General features: G+C 47.8%; 2 protein-coding genes across 2 annotated transcripts; both read left to right on the top strand.

Annotated features, from left to right (window-relative positions):
* Positions 1-11,571: 11,571 nt before the first annotated feature.
* E1B28_007951 (uncharacterized protein) lies at positions 11,572-14,850 on the top strand (the record flags this gene model as incomplete). Its single annotated transcript, XM_043152735.1, has 4 exons — positions 11,572-11,578; positions 11,749-12,060; positions 12,119-12,363; positions 12,415-14,850. The coding sequence occupies 4 exons, from the start codon at positions 11,572-11,574 to the stop codon at positions 14,848-14,850; spliced, it is 3,000 nt and encodes a 999-aa protein (XP_043010821.1).
* A 472-nt stretch (positions 14,851-15,322) lies between these two features.
* On the top strand, positions 15,323-17,403 carry E1B28_007950 (uncharacterized protein; the record flags this gene model as incomplete). Its single annotated transcript, XM_043152734.1, has 9 exons — positions 15,323-15,558; positions 15,607-15,774; positions 15,824-15,938; positions 15,988-16,205; positions 16,255-16,387; positions 16,436-16,573; positions 16,629-16,768; positions 16,823-17,156; positions 17,203-17,403. The coding sequence occupies 9 exons, from the start codon at positions 15,323-15,325 to the stop codon at positions 17,401-17,403; spliced, it is 1,683 nt and encodes a 560-aa protein (XP_043010820.1).
* Between the last annotated feature and the right edge of the window lie 221 nt (positions 17,404-17,624).

Below are 17,624 nucleotides of genomic sequence, written 5' to 3'. Positions count from 1 at the left end.
AAAAAGGTAATGCGTACTTCATTGAATTCAAATTGTCAGGGTACCATCCACCGAAGCAGGCAGGACAGCGAGACCTGAGATACTCGCTGGGGCGGTCAAGATACTTGGACTGGAGTCGTGCTTTCTTCATGTGATTATTTACATCTATGTCTTCATCATCTCTCTCTTGGTCCGCTATGTCTCCTGCTTCATCATCTCCTGCTTGAGCTACGTCCACTGTGTTCTTGTATCCCATATTCCCCACAGCTTCTTGGAGTGTGAACTCCCGCAGCTGCTCTCGAACACTTGTTGTCAATTGATCAACCGACGCCTTGGTCACCTCCTGCAGTCGGAGATACCAGTTGAAGGCGTTAGTGAAGCGCCTGCGCAATGGATCCTATAACCAACTCTGTTCATAAAATATACAATGGGGTAGCAGACGTGTAACGCATACCTTTCCTTTCATTGAGTATCCCTGACTTGCCAGGAGATCAGTTACAGTTTCGCACCATGCCGTTTGATTGGGTGCCATCCACAGGAATAATCACCGAACAAATTCAAGCATCCGTATATCAACGGCGAGTGTCGGATGTAATGGAGCGCAAGGAAATAAGCCGCGCTCTACCAACTGCGCTGCCACCATTCGACACGGGCAAGTGTCCAGCCTAAGTTTCTCTAGAGCTGGTAAATGTCAACTCAAAACGTCTATGAACCAGCAAGTTCCGACCTACCGTTAAAACGCACTATTATTAACTCTTCTGTTCGCTGTCTGCCCTCGCCTCGATAACAAGTACATTCAATGTTTTCCCAAGTCGGCTCCTGCCGCAAGTCTTCAGTCGTTCGCAGTAGCCGCATGTAGATGAACTGCAATGACGGTAAAATATCCATCATCCATCGACGAGCCTGGGATGCTCGTTTTTTTTGGTGAGTGGACTCTTCGAGCTGGCCAGAGGGTGAAGGTAGCTGAACGTCTGGGAGTGCCTGGTCCGGTGGGCAAACTGCAGCTAGAACCAGTGAGGGGTCGCGGACACCAATTTGTCCCGGCTGGAGCGGTGCTCGAGGATCTTGAGAGAAGGTTGACCCATCACCCATAAAGACAATGGGCTGAAAGGACTGGGAGGCTTTTTGGCGGTGATGGGGACGTTTTGCAGGGATAAGAGCATGGGGCTCTGGCCCGAGTCTGGTAGGATGCGAGTTGGTTCTGGAAGGATCTTCTCGCGATCTTTTCTTCATTCGTAGACGTGACATCGTTCTGCAAGCGGACGATTGAGATGCGGAGGACTATGAATGTGTCTATAGTCGACTTACCGTAAAGCGACGAAAAACTCCGGGAAGCAAAAAAACGAACGTTCAAGATGGGCGTATTGTCAGAGTGTCTCGATAAGCCGGAAAAGAGCAACAATGAGATTGACAGGCCAAGGTCTATAAGTCGACTGCATGCATAATCTAAAACAGTCCACAAAGATCCGTCATTGTCAGCCCGGTTTCTCACCAATATATAAAGGTACTTACGTGGCTGGTTTCCAACCATCTTCATTCGCAAAACTGTCCGACACCTTCCTACTCATGTCTCTCGCGCTTCACCAGTCCAACACTTGCCGAAAGAGCAATTGTCGTATTCTCTACGCTCGCAGACTCTCACTCCAGAATCCCGGCCCTATCCCTTCACCGCACTCAGCACCGCTGTTTGCGAGTGACCACGAAAAGGCCTTGTTCCTCATCACTGCCTCGCTGTATCCTCGAGCGCTCAACGGAGTTGAATGCAACTCTATCAAAGACAGTGTTCATTGGCTCAAGGCCGAAATAGAAGGCAACTGCATTAAGCTGGTAAACAGACACTGGGTGAGCCTTCATCTTCAGGTGGTTCCGAATATCACTTACCTCACAATCCCAGCTCCCTTGTATATTCTGTGAAGACATCTTTGGCACGGTTCCAGCCAGGCTTGCCCGATGCATCATTGTAGGATATAAGGTGTGGTGCGATAGGTTCGACGAGGAGCAGGAAAACAGAATCGGTATGTCGTGAGGTTTTGAAGGCGGTTTTAGGTGCCAACGTTACTCTACAGCTAGAGAGGAAATCCGGGAGGCATCTCCTGTCGTCGAAGACATTCCTCTGTACACTCGTTTCACCTTCCAAAAAGCAGCTGAAGAGGTGGCCAGGATTACACAGCAGGCGGGCGGCTTCTGCCACAGACGCAAAGCCACCAGTGCTCGAATGTCAACAGGAGGGCGCCAACCTAAATGCCAGCTTCTAGATTCTGAGACTAAGGAGAAGAATGATTAGTTCAAATTCCCAGGTCAATCCAAAGTACATATACGTTAATTTAGTCTTCCATTGTTGCATTGTAACTGTAGATAGAAAGAGGGTGTTAGGTCTAGGTCAAGGACTGTCAATAAACTTGAGAACATACCTTATAGTTAAGGCAAGTTCCTGTGCATCAGTTGGCTTCGCTATAAACAGCTACTGGTCCCTCGGGCCACGGAGAGGCCTGATGCATCCGAGGGGTCGGACTGTAAAAAGAAGCTGCAAGTTAATCAAGATACAAGATACACACATCTAGGATACAAGATAGACAAGGCAAATGAACAAAACAAAGACGCAGAATAAGCAAGCGGAACGCGGGGACTACCGACAGCCCGGGATTACATCTGCCAAAGTACTAAAGTCCGCTGAACCTGGTTCTCTTCGAGACGGAGGCATTCGCGCTATTGCCTCCGTTCGTAATCGTTCCATGAGGTTCTTGGAGGCCCACCAAGTATCGGTTTGTGTCTCCTCTATCAAAGCAAGGTCCGTAAAGGCAATCTCTAGCACCTCAGAGGTGACCCGTTCCTCTCGTCCCGTACCTTCGATGACTACGAGTGTCATGAAGCGGTTCGCCATCGTGTCCCTTTCGCGATAGAAATAGGTGAGTCGACGTACACGCTTTCCATAATGGGGATTTTCAGGTGCAATGATGACCATGAGCTGATCTTCGTTGACCTTGATGCGCCTCGAGGCTTGCCCTACAAGATCCAGAGACACATCCCGAACGGTATTCCTCTTCTTCAAGCTGCCAATGACGCAACCATTTCCTCGCAAGGTTGGCTTAACGTAGACATTTTTTCCCTGAAACTCACCTGCCTTGATGTCTACCATGACCGATATGTCGCGTAGTTGGGGTTGGGCTAACCAATGCGTTGACGATGAATTCATGACTTGGTTGTTGCTGGAAGAGGGGACTGGTGTCGGTTCTGGCGTGTTTGAACGAACCGCATTGTAGCCCTCGTACATCCAACATGCACCGTAGTTTGGATCCCAAGACTCACAGCCCACGTCAAATTCATCATCCCCGTATCTTGGATCCCAGATATCGATACCTCCTGTGGCTTCGCCGTGTACGTTCGTGTCGTCTGACGCATCGATGGCACTATGCGGTTCAGGCTCAGGAGTAGATCCTGGCAATACGGGAGTCTGGGAGGATTCATCTATAGACCTCATCATCTGGGCAACGTTCTCGAGTTCTTTATCCAGCGTCTCTTGAGTGAGGGCTACTGGCGGCTGTATCTCCATCACTGGAAGTTCGGATATGAGCTTTGGTGGCTCAGTTCTCGCTCCCTCGAACTTGTCAGATGGAATGTAGAATCGTTGCTGGCGTGTAACGGGACTGCAGACATTGAGGGCGTGGCCGGTGGTCAATTCACGAACGTCGTCGTATGCCACCTTTTCTATACGCAACCCAGTACTCGTCATGACATTGAACTCTACATCCAACTGGAGGCCCGATGGAATGTGACGGGAAGAGACGCGATTAACGTCTCTAACAACACCTTTCCTTCCCTTGAAATTACCGCGGATTGCCCAAACGCTCAAGCCCAGCCACGGCACAGCTCCTGTTCGCATTTTACGCAAGTCGCGGTCGACTTCGTAATCGCTTTGGTTCGCAGAAAGAGGAAACATCTCCCAGAGATGTCTACGGGTTCTGTAATTACAATGATATGAATACGTGATTGAGGTAAACCACAGGAATAAACCTACCCTTTGACAAAGACATGATGATCAAGAACCTCAACAGATTCACCAAGGTCTGAGAGATAGACCGACAGTACCAGCGCGTCTCCAACTGTTGTGCGCTTCACATCCTTCACGAACCCGGTACCAGGGCTATGAGGACCCCTGAATATGTCCACTTCCATGTCTTTCCATGGAATTTGTGCGACGTGTGAAGGCTCTTTTTCACGCCGAACGGAATTTCTGTGTACCACGAAGTCCTACGTGGCATAATTAGCTTAACATCATTATGTTCGTAGTGTTGCGGTAACTTACCACGCCCTTTCTGGTTGAATTCTCTGATACACCGAGTGAATCAAGATGGACCTCCACAACAAGTCCACTCTTGCCTTCGTGTTTCCCTGCAAGAACGGTAATATGGTCGCCTAAAATGACGAACTTCTTCAGGCTTTTGACATCGACAGCAACAAACCCGTACTGTGAATGATTGACGATGCATTCTCCTTGCATATTCACAGAGATAGTCGCCTTTCCATTCCACGTTTCACCTCTCATCACCTCGACTTCATCACCGTCTTCGAATCGCCATTGCTCGGGAGTCGGGAATGGGAAAAGCTGGGCGTAAGGATGGTCGTGGAAAGCGAGTAAAGTTTCATTTGAAATGGAGGTGATTGGCTGCACAGTTTTCTGATGAAAGAACTTCAAGAGCGCCCCATGGCTAAACACATAGCGATCGATCCTATAGCCAAGAACGTCGCCGTCGAGATTTCCTTTTTCATATACAGCCGCGTGGACATCCGAAAGGTCGAGTCCATAGTCTTCGAAGCGAAACTTCCTTTTGGGAAACCTTTTAAGTTTGCCGGCGCGTTGGAGTGCCTTTCGATCCAATCGTACCGTATCCTCCTTGACCAAATGAGGAGGGGGAATACGGGGAACCACGAAGATAAAGTACCCTGGCTGTCCGCAAGTATTGGTGGTGGGGGACAAGATCATTCCTTCGTCGCCTTTGTACTTCCCACCTAAAATCTTCACCCATTGGCCATGAGGAAGTATCCGCCGTTGAACTCGGGGATCTGGAGCTGTCTCCAAACGCCCGCTCGCCCAAGTTCGCCAGCCCTGCCGGACTTTGAATTTCCTCAACGACTGAGCAACGGTGTTTGCCCATGCCGTCCAAATATCACGACTTCTGTCCCCCGCCTTGCCTTCAGCAGTTTTGGAAATCGGTAAAGCGGAGGAAGAGGCTTGCGGTACGCAGTCCGACTTGTACTGAAGGGTGGTAGTACGAGAAGTGTTGACAAGGACTCTTCGGATTTGATCCACTTGGATCACATCTTCGCGAATAGGAAGGGGTTGTCGAGTCAGAGCATTGAGTTTACGCCTGACGCGCGGACGTGAAGGAAAGACACCCTCATCCGAGAGGCCTTCCTCAGCTCGACGCTTCAGTACTGAAAAGAGGGGATGAGGCGAATTGGAACGGGAACGGGAACGGCTATGGGTTGAGTCAGGAAGAGTGGACGGATTGGTGCTGTATTTCGCAGCGAGTTGGTCGAGGAACGCGGAATAGTCATTGGAGGGCAAGTCGGTGAGGTTTGAAGAGCCCGCTCTCGGAGTATCATCTGCGTCAGATTCATCTATATCTTCGTCAATGAATTCTTCATCTACAGGTGAAGCCGGCCTTCGTTAACCGTGTATCCGCTAGATAAGTGACGCTTATCACGTACCATATTCTCCATCGAACTCATCGTCGTCGGATCCCTCCGCGTCCGCTTCTAAATCGAGGAAATGAAGGTCTGGAAGCTGAAATTTATGTCAGGAATGTATCGAGTGCGCTCAGTATTGTACACTCACCATTGTAAAATCGTTTCTAAGTAGTTGAAATTATCGATTTATCCATTAAACGTATATTACTATCTGTTAAGCGATAGATAGTATTATCTACAACCATTAAATGTATTCAATCACTAGCTAATCATTGTACTCGAAAGTTCGTACATGAAGCAAGGTTATCTTCCTTACCGGAAAAGGGTCAAGTTCGAATCCAAACCAAAACTGACTTGCACACTGCAAGTCTTGGATGGCGTCAAGGAGGATGGAACAATAGGATGCAACCGATCTTGTGAGGTATGTCGTCAATACATCCATAATAGTGGTATTTCTGACAGTATAGCCCGACCACCCCGGTTTCAGACCAACCTTCGCCCATTATCAGTCTGTAATTGACGCCGCTAGCTTGGCCAAGTTTCCAAACCAGTCGAATAAAGCAGTGCCCCACTTGGCTTTCCGAAAACCTCGAACAAGGCCCTATTCGTACGCGGAAATAGATGTGGCAAACCCATTGTTTAGGGTCTGAATTCCTAATTTGTTTGGAGGGCTACACAGTAAGCATCTAAGTCGGCTTTCTTCCTTACGAGTCTGAAAGTACTGTATTCAGCGTTCTGCTATTATGGTTGAGACGAGGAACTCTAAGCGTCAAACACGTTCATCCAAATCGAAGAAACACCAGTCGAATCCCACTCCAACCCGTAATCGTACACGACGCGGCCGTAATACCAAGGCGACTATGAACGTTCCTTCGTCCAAGACCATGAAGGTATGTCGCCTTTAACGTTCAATTTACCGTGTATAACTGAAAGACCGTTGCAGGTTCCGAATATTCGGGCGCCCGATGAAGAAAGCGAAGACACAGTCTTCGCTGGTCTTCCAGCAGATCCAGGGGTGGACACGAAGAGAAGACCAGAAAGCGTGAAGAAAGGGAAGGAACGCGAGTTGTTTAATGCCCAAGACGACGCTGTCGTTGAAGAAAGCGGGCTTGATGAGGCAGGGGACCAGGAAGATGAAGGTCTTCAGAATGACGAATCAACTAAGGGAGAGCAAGGCGGGGAGGTACTCTCGGAAGGGGTTATCGCTGCAATGGAAGCCGGACGAAAGACAGGGGAGCCGCAAGATGAAACTCTCTCTACGGTACGTTCATAAAGGAGTTCCCAGTTTTTAAGTTCTCAATGTTTTCAAACCTTAGCCTAATAACACGCATGAAACTCATCCTATGGAGTCGATCTCGGGTATGTATTAGCTTCGATTACGTTCATCGTGGACTGTGCACTCAATGATACACAGGATCTACACCCGCTCGTGGTCCCCCCTTGACGCGCTACGGCAAAAAATACTGGTTTGATGGTGTTGTCTTGGCCACTCCACCGAATCAACCTCGTCCGAAGACCACCAATACCCCGCGTTCGGTTCGCCCGTCTCCAAAAACTTACCCCAATCTCGACGCATCCCTCGATGAGCTTGACGAGGCTGACAGTGCCGGTGCAAGTAAGCATGGCCGTGATCCCTATCGCCTCAGCTCTCCATATGGTGGATGTGTAGCCGCTATCGCTGACCTCGGTCACTTACCCACTATACAGGAGGTTGATGAGCAAGAGCCAGGTAGTGATGGTGATGAGGACGAGAACAAAGAGGTCTCGTATGATTCCGGAGACGACTCGGCGGATGACTACGAGATGTTTGTGAACACTCAGCGGCAACGCGTTTTGCAGCGAGGGATCGAGGGGGTATCCGACGAGTCGGATTCCGACATCAGTCAGATCGACGAAGACATACAACCCAAACACAAACGACGGTCTCGATTACCAGCAAAGGGGAATGTCATGATCAAGTTAAAGAAAGCATCTCTAGAAGACGAGGACGACAGTGAGAAGGAAGTAGATGAAGAGGAGTTGGAAGAATTTGGTGTGGATTTAAACGAGGATGGCAACGACGAAGACAATCCATCGCTGACATTCAAGCCGGGCCCACTCTCCCAACAGGATCAAGAACTGGTCATGAACGCTTGGCAGGGATTTGTTCAGAACATCGAAGGAATCGCAGCTCAGACTGGGAAGGATCCAAAGGAGCTTTTTGCGTTTGTCAACGCCGGAAAGATGAAGATCCCCCGTGCCATCAACCCGTTCAACGCTTTCGCAGCCAAATATTCTCATGACAACGAGAAATCAAAAGACAGTAAGTGCCTCCTTTGTATGTCGATGCCTACTCATTGACGGTTTGGCCTCCGTACAGTTTCGGTAGAGGAATACAAAAAGGAAATCCTCGAGCAATACCACCGTACCAAAGCTCAAAGGTTGGAGGAAAAGGGCATCCCACCAGGGCCAACGGCTGCACGAGATGCCATGCAAGAGGAAATCGACTGGTTTCACGAACAATTTCTCGAACACTGGGACCAGCAGCAGCAGGATGGTAAGGCAGATCGCTCGATCAAGAAGATTTTGGCGCCATTCTTGAAACTGGTATGTCAACGACGTCCGGCTTCCTCATGCGCAGTAGCATAACTTCACGATTTTTCAGGCGCAAGAAGCATACCTCAACTATGGGCTGATCATTTTTGGGTGGCTCATCAACATTCGACAAGATCTTCTCGGTAGAAGTTCTAGTGTCGCTTGGGGTGGCTCTTCCGAGTGGGCAGTCGTCAAGGAACGAAATAAAGTCCAGTTCAATGCGCAACGGACGGAAATTGAGACGATGTTCAGGTAGGTCATGCTGAATGAATGTAATGTCCAAACGACTGACCAAAGCTTCTGCAGGATGCTTGAGATGGAGAAACGCAAAATGTCGGTCGGCGACGTCGAAATCGAAGAGTTGTTGAGACGACTAGACGGTGAGACTGATCGGGCTCGCAACCGCCGCTTGATCAGGGCGTTCATACAACACGATACAAGTGAGTTTTGAACAGGGATGTCTACGTTTGTGAAAGCTGAGTGTCTCTCTTTCAAGGTACTATGCTCGGCGAGCAAGGCTACACCAAGTCAAATGGCAATGCGAAATCCATCGCATTGGAATCCTTCGCCAAACAAGCAGGTAGATACAACCTCAGGCTACTCAACTGGCCAGTTGGGCTCCCCTTTCCCGGCATCGGCAATTCCACCGTTGCGCAGTTGAACCAACACCAGCTCAAGTCAGTTGTGAAACCTAGAGAAGACTTTCTGCGAAGGGTCTTGAACAAGACGGTGACGGAAGCTGAACGGCAGGAGATGCAATTCGTTAGAGTGGTATTGTGGACTAAGGGTAAGAGTACACTTTTAATATCGATATGCAATTGAACCTCGTCACTAACATTTTGGTTTGACAGAGGAAATGGAAATGGAGTACGATGAACAAAATGAGATAGCAGTCGTCATTGACGCCAGTGACAACGTACTGCTTACTGCTGAAGAAAGTCGCAATCTCTCCGGGAAGAAACCTGTGATACGTAGGAAGGTCAAGAAGATGCCTGCGAAGGGCCCTGCGCTCAGTGATCAGGAACTTTTGGACACGCCTTCTCCCAAAAAGGGTATGCTGCCCCTCTTCGACGATGACAACGAAGACAGCGACGAAATTGACCAGAGTGAGGGCTGGGGTTTTACTCCCGCTCAAACACGAGCACCACCACCAACATTAACGAGTAATACTCGAGCTGTGAGGATTCAAGGTGTACCCACCACTGTTCGTATAGGCCTCAAGCATCAGTATGTTGCGCGACCTTCAATCCCTGTTGCGTCCCAGCAACCGTCCACGTGTGGTCCTTCTGGGCCGCCTCCTCCAATACCTCACGACACACGACCTGCACAAGCATCTGGTAGTTCTCGATTTTCCTCGTCAACACAACCACCTCCACAATCAAGGCTGAATATGGTTGGTCAACAGGAGTGGGGAGTTTGTCGAGCAGAGCCGTTGTCACAGCTATCACAACCAGGAATAATCCCAAGCCTTGACTTGCGGGATGTAACACGTAACCTTCAACGAGAGAAAGTGAGGGCAAGGAAAGACAGTTATAACCCGGGATCTGAAAGTGAAACTGAAAGGCCAAGTAAGAAGCGGAAACTTGGTGTTGGTGCAAGCTCTCGAGTTCAACCTTATTAGGTCGTTATAATGGAATTTATTAAATCTAACTCTGAAAACTTCATATATAGTTGTTTAGAAATCAATGTCTACATATGCATTGTTGTTATCACATATCTATATATCTAATTAAATCTAAGATTTTGGATCAAACTGTCTGATTCACTTTCAATCACTTGTAAGCCATTGAGAGGATTATATATCTGAATTTAAGTATATGTTTAGATGGTCTAGACTGTGTAAAAACGTCCAGGTGGTCAGAACTTGTACCATCATGGGGCCCTGCAAGTGATGAATTGGATGTTGTAAAGCTGTCAATGGTTAGTGAATCTATGAATGAGGTTGGGCAAGAGATTTCAGAATATGTCTATTCAAATGATGGCAGGAGCGAGTGTGGAAGTGTGCTGGATGATGACATTGATCTTGATGGAACAGACTTCAACCTTATTGAACATATGCAGGCATTACACTTGGCAGAAGAGTATACTAGCCTCTCAGAGAATGATTTAGACTTGTAAATAAATTTGAGAACAGCCTGTTATCTGGTACCATTCAAGTGTAGCTGTAGATATGGATACATTATATAAGCCCCAAAACAGCCTGAATTTTATTGCCATAAAATGGATTATCTTAAGTTATTGGAAAAGTGGTTCAGACAATGTGAAGACATAGTGGTTTAAACCATGCAGATTTTCATGCAGTGGTCTAGACCATGTTAAGATGTAGTGGTTTAAACCATGTATATTTCCACCCAGTGGTCTAGACCATATGAAAGGATAGTGGTTTAGACCATGTAAATTTTACAGTATGGTCTAGACCATGGTCAAGGTTGTGGTCTAGACCTAATATTTAGGTCTAGACCACATGAAAGGATAGTGGTTTAGACCATGTAAATTTTACAATATGGTCTAGACCACATGGAAGTATAGTGGTTTAAACCATGTAGGTTTCCATACTGTGGTCTAGACTATCCAACTTACAGTCTAGACCATATGTTACATAGAGTAATAAAAACTGTGTTAATAGTAAATATAGCTATTGTAAAGTGGAAGAAGCAACTAGCAAGGTTTAGACCAAATGGGTGCCAGAAGTCCTGATGCATGGTCTAGACCATACCTGTGGTCTAAACCAAAATGAGTGGTCCTAAACCTGGTCTAAGTGACCTCTTAGATGGATCATTTCAGTGAGCAAGTTACATCTAACTTGGTCCAATATGATGGCTGCCTGAAGTGGTAAATTATCTATGAAATAAATCCGTCAGTAACGAGCTTCATGGAGGACCCTGATAATTTGTTATTTCCGCTGTTGATTTCACGTATAATTTCACTCAAATGTATTTCTATAGCATATTTACTCAAGGCTATTCTAATTCTACTGAAAAGATTAAAGGTAATGAAGAGAGAGACTTACTGACAGCGAGCGTGAACGCTCAGCGTCGTTGATGATAGTGGTTGAGGCAAAAGAGTAAATTAATTCAAACTCCGATGCGCGGCCCAACTAACCTCGCAAATTGTTGCAAGGACCAAACACGTGCAGGTTTCGGCCGCCTCGGGGAAAAAGTCAAGCCCGAGACGCCCGAGTTTCCCCGAGGCGGCCGAAACCTGCATGTGTTTGGTCCTTGCAACAATTTGCGAGGTTAGTTGGGCCGCGCATCGGAGTTTGAATTAATTTACTCTTTTGCCTCAACCACTATCATCAACGACGCTGAGCGTTCGCGCTCGCTGTCCACCATGTCCAGTAAGCGTTTTTTCTCCTCAGTAGATTAAAAGTAGATTAGAATACATTTTAATATCAATAAGGCGTCGGATAGACGCAAAATGAGTGAAAGAAACAACAATAAGAAACACAAACCAGTGTGAAAAAAAATGAAAAACGTTACCTCGATGCTGAAACACGTTTTTCTGTAGGTTCAGCGACGACAGGGTGGTACACGGGCACAGTCTGGTCGCTCGATGGTCGAACAACATTAATTCCAGCGCAACCTGTGGCTCCTACACCGCCGGTTTCGCCTCCCCCTTCTCCCCCCCCAGTCTCTACACCGCCAGTTTCGCCTCCCCCCTCTCCCCCCACAGTCTCTTCTGCGCCAACCCCTGCACCAACAGTCTCAACTATACGACCAGTCTCTACTTCCCGGCCGTCGATGGATGCTATTCGCCCTTACCTGGACTTGGAGGCGATGGTTGACGATGAAGAGAGTGGCTCAGATGACAAAGATGAAGGTATGTTGCAATCTAATCTATTGCTACTAGCCCTTGTTCTAACGGATTTGGTGTTCAGACAATGAATTCATAAATAATGACCTTAACGAAGATTCAGAAGATGCAGGCAGGCCTATCGACTACATTACAATAAACCGGAATATAGGCATTGAACAGAGCAGTTCTGGCAACGCTCAGTTCAACGCACTTCTCGATAAATACACTTACGCAAGCGATCCCAGCCCTTCTTCGCGTACGCTCGACAATATCAACGACGATCTCAATGATGAAGAGACAGCCGAAGTTTGGTTTGTCAAATGCAAGGTATGGATTGGTGCCACACTTTACATCCCTACTATACTAAAGGTTCTGTAGAAACGACGCGAACAGAAGGTGTTTGACTTCATTGTCGACTTCAAGGCCAACCATCCTGAAGACACGAACATCTTATCCGCACAATTTCAGTACCGCGGATGCGGTTTCGTTCACGTTCGACTTTCTGACCATCACAAAGCAGCACTTGTCCTCCGAGGCTGCTCGTACATCCTCCGAAACACTTCAGGCCCCGCATGGGTTGATATGCGGCTTGTTACCGATCCCGTGGAAATTGCGTTTTGTTTGCAACGCATTGTAAACGCCATTACAGATGGTTGTGATAATTCGTTGCTCCCTGCGGAAATTCAAATTGGATCTTGGGTTCGTCTTGCTGGACCAAAAAAGAGGAAGAGGAAGACTAAGAACGTGGAGGTGGATAGTGGAAGGAAGAGGAAGGGTAAAGAGGTTGAACAAGGAACGAAGAAGAAGAGGAGGAGAAATCCAGAGGGTGAACAGTCGGACACGGAACCGGAAGAGCCTTCATTAACGGAACCGGACCCCCCATCAATGGAACGGGAGCAGTCTTCATTAACGGAAACGGAAGAACCGGAAGAACAATCATTAACGGAACATGAACGCAGCCACAGCAACCCTCCCGAAGAACCGGAATTCATTCCATACTACACGAATGACCCGGCAATTGTTCTAGGTATCTTTGAGGGCGAATACATGGTTGCTTTACTCCCTCGCTGTGACCAACACAGTGTAACTCCCAACTTGCGAAGGAACGAGCGCTCCCAGCAAACTTTGTGTCGAGATGGAGCTGCTTTTGACGGACATCCGGATGAGTTATGTGTTTGGGGCAAGAAAAACACATTGAAGGAGTACGAGAACGGGCTGTTGGTCAAGCGCTTCCCCTTCCGGCTGTTAAAGCCTCTTGGAAAGCATCCCAGCTCTACTGAAGGCCGCCTCTTCCTCAAAAGCGGTCACCGAGAAGTTCTCGCCCATTTCCCTCACATCGATGACTGGAGGTTCGATATAGGAGACGTCATTGAGCATGCTGGCGAGGAGGGGATAGTCTGCGATCAGTCCGCCGCTGGCCCCATTGTTCAGCGGCGTGATGTCGATGCTTCCGATGGAGCTGCTTTCGAAGGACGGTTCTGTTTTGGCTGGGCGATCCGGAAACGATGGTTCATTGGCGACTATGTTCGCCATCTATCTGGTGTTTCTGGCATTGTCGTTTCCACCAACACAGAAACTGGCGAAGTCACTATTCAGGACATGGTAGACAACCTGAATTATGACTTTGTCGGTTACACCAACTGCTTTCGGTCCAAGCGGCGTGACGAGAACGCTGTTGGATACCTGACATCTTTATCTCGCAGAATCGGAGACCGTGTTCCATCCTGGGTCGATGCTGCGAAATTGGGCCCCAACATCATCAAGTCAAACCAGACTTTCTTCCGTTTTCAAGAGGACTGGAGGGCACGGCTTCGTTTACAACGCGTCCCCCACGACCACTACATCTTGACTCACTCCGAAGCAACACAGAAGCTGAAGGAGACGAGAACAGGAAGAGTCCCTTGGGTAAATCACGAAGTTCTTATTACCGGGAAGGGGCCACTTCATGGGTTACAGGCCTTTGTCGTCGACGTTCACATTCAACAGAAGACAGCCAGCCGCTTGAAGGTTACCGTCGAGTCCACTGTGCAGGGTCAACAAGGAGCCCGCCACCTGGTAGACTACGACGATGTAGTTGACCGACACTGGGAGCTACCGCTCCACATCATCGAGCGGCCATTCAAGTTCTTCTTCCTTCCACCAATCTCCTATACCCACCCTCAAATGTTTCGCGCTTCCACCGTCTCAAAAACCCCGATTCCACCCCGGCCCGAGCCTGGTACACCCCGAGCAAGTACACCTCGACCCAATAACGACAGTACTGGTGACGATCAATGGGCGATAACCCCCGATGAAGGCCCCTCAAGTTCAACACAGGACACCCTCAATCAGGTTACGCAAACACTGGCCCGACATGCGAACCCTAGCCAGGCCTGGCTGTACAATATCCCTCACACGGTGGACGAAGAGGAGCTGAAGTTCAAGGCGAAAATTACGGGGACAATCGAGACGAAGGTATTCAAGGACCAAAAAGTGGACGTGTACATGATTGGCAGTGGTAGCGAAAGGAAAATAGTGATCCTCTGGTACAACAAGGAGCGAACAATCCCTTACAATGCCCAAGTGCATCCGATCTGCCCCCTGGTCTCTACTTCTGGACCCATCTTCATCCTACGTGGTCCTGAGGCGAATAAAATCGTGATAAGGGCAACCAACTACAGAGCGTCGGACGGGAATCTTCGTTTGTGCGGCTTTGAACTGAGGAAGGACTCGTTCATCCTGAGCAAGTATCGTGTGTTATTTGACCAGCCAGTGGAATTCCTCCCGGAAGATGCTTGTGTTTTGTCTGTGGATCTGTGGACTACAAAAAGGTAACGAAGGTTCTTGAGGGGGAAATAAATCAGTGGAAGAAATCCCAGGACAAGATTGTGCAGGGCTATTGGAAAAAAACATAGTTGTATTTGTATTTCTAACATCTTGATACTCTTCTTAACATAGTTGTATTTGTATTTCTTATATCTTGATACCCTTCTTGCACACGATACCCAACTGTATTTTATAGGTACATTTTATCTTAAACACATATATAAAGCTACCTAATCTACCTACTAGCTATGATTCTATTTACTGACAACTCCCCTTGAATATGTCTGGCCTCTTCGTGGCTCAAGGGACTAGTAACTGCTTCGGCAGTGAAGCCAACAGACATAGCCAGGAAATGCCGGTGGGCGGATATGCCATTATCACATGTCCCACATCGCGTTTGGGGCAAATATTTGTCAAGGTGCCTTCGAGCGCGATTGCGACGCGTTCTCCCCACAAATAAAGTCTCCTTCCTACCACCACTATGCCCTATCGATCCATGCGTTCCAACGGTAACCCCCATCACCAAAATCACCAGTGTCAGGACTCTCGTCGCCAACACCATCGAGATGATCGAGATGAACAACCGCGGCGCAACAGCACCAGGAACGATCGGTCCGCTCAACAAAACCCGAAGAAACGCAAGGGAGGCCCGGCATCTATTGTAGAACTCCTTCATCATCACAAGTCTGCAAAAACGAAAGGATTAGTTGTCAAAAAGTAAGCTATATGCACTCCGATAAGACGATTCCGACTTCCGTTCTGCAGACTAGGAAACCGGTTAGACGATTACAAGGACACTGCCAGATGGATCGCTAGCAGTTTTGACCCCAACCTTGGCTGGATTCAAATCCTTTACACTGGCATCATCGAGTCATTTGAGCTTGGCAACGACTCGGAGCTTTCAATGGGACTACCTACAGATGATAGTGTTAAGTAAGTGTTCCGATGGTTTTTGTTCACTTTAATCACTCAAAAATTATAGGGCCGATTGTCTTGAAGCATTCAATATCTTGAAGAAGAAGATAGGAGAAGATATTTTGCTACGTGATATGGACAGGCTGCTTGAGGATGGAATGGTTGATGAGTTGGCTAAGCTGGTACGCCACTACTTTCTTCACAATTTGTTGCCTTCATTGTATCCGGTAGCTTGATCGCAGTTCCAGTGACGAAAGAACCCAGGATACGCGAGACCTGAAAGAGAATGCCTTACACTACCTTCAACTAGCCCTCGGCATCGATTCCTTCAACCCGCCTATCAATCCACATGCCACGAAGTCTCTAACAAGAGGCCTCAATCATCCGCAGATTGCCCGTGTGGTGATTCCTGCCGCTATGGTCGCCGAGTTCGATGCAGACCAAAAACAGTATGTTTCAGTTTGTTCACATCTTTTAATCAACACTTACTGCTTGTAGGTTCCTGGAGAAGGTAGAAAACGGCGAAATACAATATAACGAAGATGATTTCGGCCTCTGCATGTATCAAGACGGAATTTTCGACCCCACGGATATCGAGAGTGGCCTTTTCCAATCTTTGTTTCTAGTACTAGTAAGTGTCTTTTCAACGTTTGTCCAGGTACTGACAGAACAATTACAGTGCTGGAAATGTATTTTCCTCGGAAAGCAGGCAGCAGCAAACCACGGAAAGAAGAATATGAAAGGTAAAGGGGGTACGGCTGCTAAGCACGACTTGGGCAGAGTCACTAAGCGTACCATCGCGTACGCTGTTGTTCAGGTCAGACTTGTTTTTTCAATGATTTGCGCTAGCTTCCAGTAAACTCCCTGACCAGGCTCTTCACGCTATCGGCTCTAGCAATGATTGGCGTGTTGACGATCAAGGCATACCAAAAACAGACGTATGGGACTCAGTCCTCGATACGTTTAATGGTGATCCGGAGTTTGAGGAACAATGCTTAAAGTGGTGGAACACGTACGCTTCCCTTTGATTCTAGTTAAGTCTTTTCTCTAATTTACCTGCATCTAGGGTTGGGATATCTGGTATTTCCCTCAACAGCAAGCAGAACAAGACAGAACGAATCAAGAAGTCCAGGATTCACCCCAACTCGATGAGAGAGAAAATGGAACTTCAGTGGCAGCAGAAGCGATTGGAGAGAGAAGCTGCAGCCACTGACCCTGCAGCCACTGCTACCCGTGTCAACGTTCCGTCTAGTTGTACTGTTCACCCTACGCCATCTAACGACACGGACCCTTCCCAAGCGGCCAACATCGAGTATCCAGAGGAACGCCATATCTATGAGACGCAAATAGTTGCCGCTGGGACTCAGTTCAGGAAGACCGAGGTTTCTCGTGCTGACGCCGTACGTCACTCCTTTGTCTTGTTAACCCTACTAACATGTCTTGTAGGCTACTGATCAAGAAGGTTCTACAACTGAGCCAGACAGCGACGAGGATCCCGTTATTCAGAAGAAAAGGAAGTCGAGAAGCTATCGCAAGAAGGCGACCGTCGAGGTGATTGAAGACGGGGAGGAAGAAGCAAGCGATAACGACAATCAACCTCTACTACCACCTCGCCTGACTGGAAGTCGTCACCATCATCAAAAATGAGGTATTTGTCTTTTTATCTTAATACCGATTATCAGCTACTAACTATTTCGTTCCAAGTAATAACTCCAAGCCTCCGTCATGTTCTTCTATTCGTGCAATCGGCTTAATTCCTCCTGCGTGCTACTGCTTGTTAATTGCCCTATGTACATTGTATCGTATGTATTGAATGATGATTCCGTTGCTTGTATGTTTGTTGTCTGTGTGCCCCTCTCTCATTATAG

Source organism: Marasmius oreades, chromosome 4 (assembly GCF_018924745.1).
Source record: "Marasmius oreades isolate 03SP1 chromosome 4, whole genome shotgun sequence".
Lineage (NCBI taxonomy): Eukaryota > Fungi > Basidiomycota > Agaricomycetes > Agaricales > Marasmiaceae > Marasmius > Marasmius oreades.
The sequence above is the reverse complement of the archived record's forward strand: the minus strand, read 5'-3'. Positions and strand labels throughout refer to the sequence as shown.